The sequence below is a fragment of the Aptenodytes forsteri genome, unplaced genomic scaffold, assembly GCF_000699145.1.
Source record: "Aptenodytes forsteri isolate BGI_AS27 unplaced genomic scaffold, ASM69914v1 Scaffold221, whole genome shotgun sequence".
NCBI classification, from domain to species: domain Eukaryota; kingdom Metazoa; phylum Chordata; class Aves; order Sphenisciformes; family Spheniscidae; genus Aptenodytes; species Aptenodytes forsteri.
In genome coordinates, this window is record NW_008794411.1 from 671432 (window position 1) to 676372 (window position 4941).

General features: G+C 44.4%; 1 protein-coding gene across 1 annotated transcript in view; it reads right to left on the reverse strand.

Moving 5' to 3' along the window:
- Nucleotides 1-3434: 3434 nt before the first annotated feature.
- STBD1 (starch binding domain 1) overlaps nt 3435-4941 on the reverse strand; it is an 8392-nt gene continuing 6885 nt past the window's right edge. The window contains exons 6-7 of the mRNA XM_009288879.1: nt 4877-4937; nt 3435-4719 (exon numbers count right to left, since the gene is read on the reverse strand). Coding sequence (XP_009287154.1) covers nt 3908-4719; nt 4877-4937 — 873 coding nt within the window. The 3' untranslated portion in view covers nt 3435-3907. The remainder of the gene's footprint in view (nt 4720-4876; nt 4938-4941) is intronic.

Consider the following 4941-nt stretch of genomic DNA (forward strand, 5'->3'; position numbering starts at 1 on the left):
TGGTCACAGAAGGTGCTGGCCTAGTAGCAGGGGAGTCCTTGCTATAAACAGTACTAACAAAACAAGGAGCAAGATGGCCTTCTGCAATAAATCAGTACCCAAGCACAGAAAAGTAGACCAGCCCTAGGGTCAGCAGGAGGTACCAGTGGGGCAGCTTCGCTAGCATTAGCGGTTTTCCTCATTATCTGCTTTCTGAAAAGCAATCATTGCCTTGGATTTGTGGCAGCATGGAATGCCGTGCTTGAGTTCAAGGGGTTACCTGGTGATTTTGCCAAACCAAATGATTTGTAGTCACGGCTCAGCAAAAGTAGCTTCATGAGCACAAGCAATGCAGATACAAGCTTGGTTTTGTTGACTTTAAAGCTACAGAACTACATTCAGAGTAGTTAAAATCTCTGTGGTTTTTTTAGTTTGAGGTCGTCTTGTGTGGAAAGAAGAGATTAGTGAGTTGTTCCTAAGCTGTCCTCAGTTATTGTCAACAGTATTTTGATTTAATTCAGGTTATTTTCTATATTTCCTAATAATTTCCTAATATTTTCTATATTTCCTAATAATTTCCTAATATTTCCTAATAATTTTCCACGGATTCTGTCATTTTTTGCAACAGTGTTGCAAGCTTAGTCAAAACGTTAAACTTTCCTGGGAATCGGTTGCATTGAAAATGAAAGGATCATTTTAGATGGCTTGTGTATCACAGTTTGGACTTGTTATACATATTTGACAGATCTACCACAGTTTTTGTAAGAAAAGGGTGAGGTATAGAGAATGAGAGCATGTATTCTCCCCGTAGCCCAGCAGGTTGGAAAAGGTCCATGAAAAGTGCACTCTCAGTTCTGTGCAAGGAGCCAAGCTAAAAAGAGTTTCAAAAGACTGCAGCCCTGTGAGAACGGAAGGGAGCAGGTGGAGAGGTACAAATAGCCAGAGAGAAGGGAGATCTGCCACGCAAAAAGGCAGCTTAACATCTTCGTGCTGGAATCCAGCGGAGTTGGGAAAAGTCTGGGCTTCCTGCCTGCCACCAGCAGAAGGGAAAGAATTGGCCTGGGGAGGCGAAAGGGTCATAGACTCATGGGCCCTAGAGCAGCTATATATCCTGGACTTTGCAGCACAAACAGCACTTTGTTATTCCGTGTCATACAGGTGGATAACAGGAGGACTGTTAGGCAAATCTTGACCACAGCAGCACACCACAGATGGCAACCAACCCCCTAGAGAGAAAACCTAATGCCAGTCTAATATTTTTGAATGGATCATGTGGAGAGACTCCAAACAGTAAGTTTAATTAATTCCCAGAGAGAATGGGGGACGGGCATGGTTTTTGCCAAGGCACCTGCAAAGTGAATAGGAAGCAAACAACTTGCAATGCGAGTTTCTGTATGTGACTTTAAACTGGTTTATGCCCAGTACCCATTCCAGCATCAGGCTGTCTGCACAGCTTACCGTCCAGGTGCAGCATTGAGCATTTGTACACCGAACTACTTCACAAATAGGAGTAGATTGCATTTCACCTAAAAGTAATCAAATTGTCTAATTTGTCAGAAGTTTGTTGTCAGCAGTACGAGCAGGTGAACCTAAACAGTAGATATTTGGTTGCAGTCTGTCTGGCTTTGCCAAGCTGTGAGTGAGACAGTTTATTATTTGCTTTTCAGTATCTTGAGCCACAGGCTGCTAGGCTGTTACATCCACGTAGGAATGTCAACAAGAACTTGTTTCTCACATGTAGCTTCACTAGTCTCACAGCCAGGACATTGTGTTAGACAGATACCAGCCCATTCTAGCATAACCATTTTTACGCAGCAAGGCAACTTTGTTTAAACCTACCTTCGTGCTTGAGGGAATAATCGTTCAATAATGAGAAATCATCTCCGTAAAGTTGGAGAAAATACTAACCAGCTCCTCCACTAATACTGAAATCCAGAGTTGTTTCTTTTACCATACAAATAACATTTAATTTACATAGCACAGGCCCTGCTGGGAAAGCAGTGATGTGAAAGGGATAATAATTTAGAGGTTATAGTTGAAGTGTAGTGCAGGTCTTCGTAGAAACCTTGCTTGATCATTCAGCAAGATGATGCAATGATGAGGACTATATGCATTATCTGTGGGATCAAAGTGTAGGATGTTTAATTAAAAAAAACCTGTTCTCAATTTGAGAGACTTCTCAGGGTTAGTCTGTGTGAAACATGTTCATCATTGCATTAGAGAATCTATTTTAGTGTAGGTTAAGTAGCTTTCTAGTGAATATCTTAATCTAATACCACAGTTAATCTTTTCTGACAGGCCTCCAATGTATGTATAAATACACTCAAATTGCAGTGGCTGTTGGACAAGCGCTTTTTAAGTTGACAATATCTTACTGTTTGAAGAGCTCGCATTAATGGGAAAAGGAATTGTAAACAGCTTGAAATAACCTGTTTTGCTTTGACTTCAGTGATTTCTAAAGATTAGCTTCTGTTTCAACTTTACCTCTGTATATTAGGTATATTGTTCACTTAAATTTATTGTTAGAAAAGCTAAGTGTAGAAAAAAATGCAATTAAGGCATCGAGCCATTATTTCCAGCACCATTTTAGCTATTCAGTTAAAGCTGTAAGTTGCTGACCGAAACCCTCACAAGTGATTTGTGTACTCAGTGGTGGTGCACATGGACAGAACTTAAGAGCTTTCTGTTTATACACAGTAAGCATAGTCTTAATTAAGCAGTAGAAATATTTGTTACAGTGAAGCAGTAGCCCCTAAAATGAAGTAATCCTCCTGTTAATTTTTTTTTCAACCCACAGCACGCTAGCTATGTCCTTTTTTCCTTTTACATTCATGTAGTAAGTAACTTAAGTCCCATATTAGTTTCCTGTTGAGAGAGCTGAGGACTAGTGTGTGCACATGTGCATGTGTCTAAGACCACTGAAGCAGCATCAACCACCTGCTGAATTGTGAGCTCCATCCTCTCCCTTTTGAGTCAGTTGCCAGAACTGATACCACATTCCTTCCAGACCTGTAGTACTTCTCACACAGAAGTAGTTACCGGGGTGCTCTTCATAAACAAAAAGCTTACAGCCAGTCTTGAGTTTAGCTCCCACCCATATTTCCTACCTTGTTCTCTTCTATAAAAGGTCTCTTGAAGGAAATGAAACTTACTAATCCAAATCTTTAGGCTACCCTGACAAAGTAATTCTGAATCTTTAGGCTACCCTGACAAAGTAATTCATTAAGCCCAGACAGTCCTTTCTGACCTTTGCTCTCTCAGCAGGATGATCTGACCTACCTGCCAAGCCTTCATTTGAGCTGAAGTGCTTCCTGGAGAGCAGGGAATGAAGTACTTGGGGGTTATGCCTTTGTTACTCCAAAGAGTGCCAGCCACCTCTCAGTAGTTCTGCAGCACGGAGATTTCAGGTCAAGTAACTCACTTGTATCAAAGTTATTAACAGTCAGTTCACTGGTCAAGTTGTAAAGGACTGTCAGTCTGAAAGTGTTTATTGCTTACTCAATACATAACATAAGTTAAAACACTGAAGTTGCTACTACAGCAAAGGTAACCACACTTTCTAGTATGCTTCAAAAGCCCTAAGCAGTCAGTACAAAGATGCACCCCATAGCCCCACTCAAAGCAATGCAAACTCAAGTCCAGGGTCCAGATTTACCTGGACAGGCAGCTGCTTGGAATGCTGCTCATGCCTTCATAGCCTACCTTGCACATCTTCACAACGCGTTTGAAGTTGATTTTTCAGGTTGCCAAAAGATTTCCTAAAGGGTATGGCAGAGATCTGCTGCTCACGCAGTTTAACTGGGTTTGATAGGGGATTTACAGAGCTCTGCACTTGAGAAGGTCTCCTACTGAAGAAGGGGTAAAGTTTAGGCGCTCTGTGATTCATCTAAGCAGGTTTGCCATTCGATAAGCAGCTTCCAAAATCCCCTTAATGGTATCCCCACCACTGATGAACAATTTGATCTTCAGGTTCAGTCACTAGGGTCCTATTACCGCATTCTTCCCAACGTCTGACCTTCCCATTCTCTACCAAGATAAATTTCCACTCTACTTTGGTGTCTACCGGAAGAATAATGGATTCCGACCAGAAGCCATCCTTGTCGTACTTGAGGGGAACATAGCTGTGCCACTGGCCAAGACACTCGTGGTCACCAGTAACACCAATCAGCTGAGCGTCAGAGTGCGTGATGTAGTGTACGCGGAAAGTCACGTGGATATTTTGAAACATGGGGGGCACAGCTGCAACTCTCTTCGCTTTCAAGTCCCCATCAGGGCAGTCTCCTTGTTCCCATTCCTTGCTGTCCGAGTCTTCCACGCTGCCATTCTTGCCAGCCTCCCCCCAGGCCAGGTGCTCAGAAACAACTTCCCACTCTTCATGGTCCAAGTCCCTACTCTCAGCTGGCTGACCCGGCTGCTCCTCACTTCTGTCCTTACAAACATCATTGGAGGCTCCTGCCAAGTTCCTCACACACAGTCTATCACTTGCCTGTCCTGTCTGGGGTCTCAATTCACCTGCCTGGCTGCTGTGCGTATCAGCTGGATGCTCCCTGGAGTCGGTAGCACCCTGCTTTGGGAGCAGCTGCTCCATCTCCAGAGTTCCACTGGCAACTCCACCACTTTGAACGTGGTTAAGCTCTTTCCTTGGTATAGCCGCCAGATCCTCCCCTGGCTTCTGAGGGCTGGACGGGGCAGCAGCCTTGGCCTCCAGCAACACTTGCTCACCGCTCACCAGAAGATCCTCTAAAAGTGACATTTAATTAAAACAGAAATGGTTTAAGCAACACAGTTAAGCTTAGCAGCAACACACCCAAGTCCTCACTGGCAGGCTTGGGCAGACCAAGACACACCGAGCATCGCCTCCCCCAGCAGTGCTCCCCGCAGCACCCTCGCCCGGTACCTGTGGCCGCTGCCGCCTCGCCCCTCGCCTGCGGGGGCCCCTCGCCGCCGCCCCGCAGCGGGGCC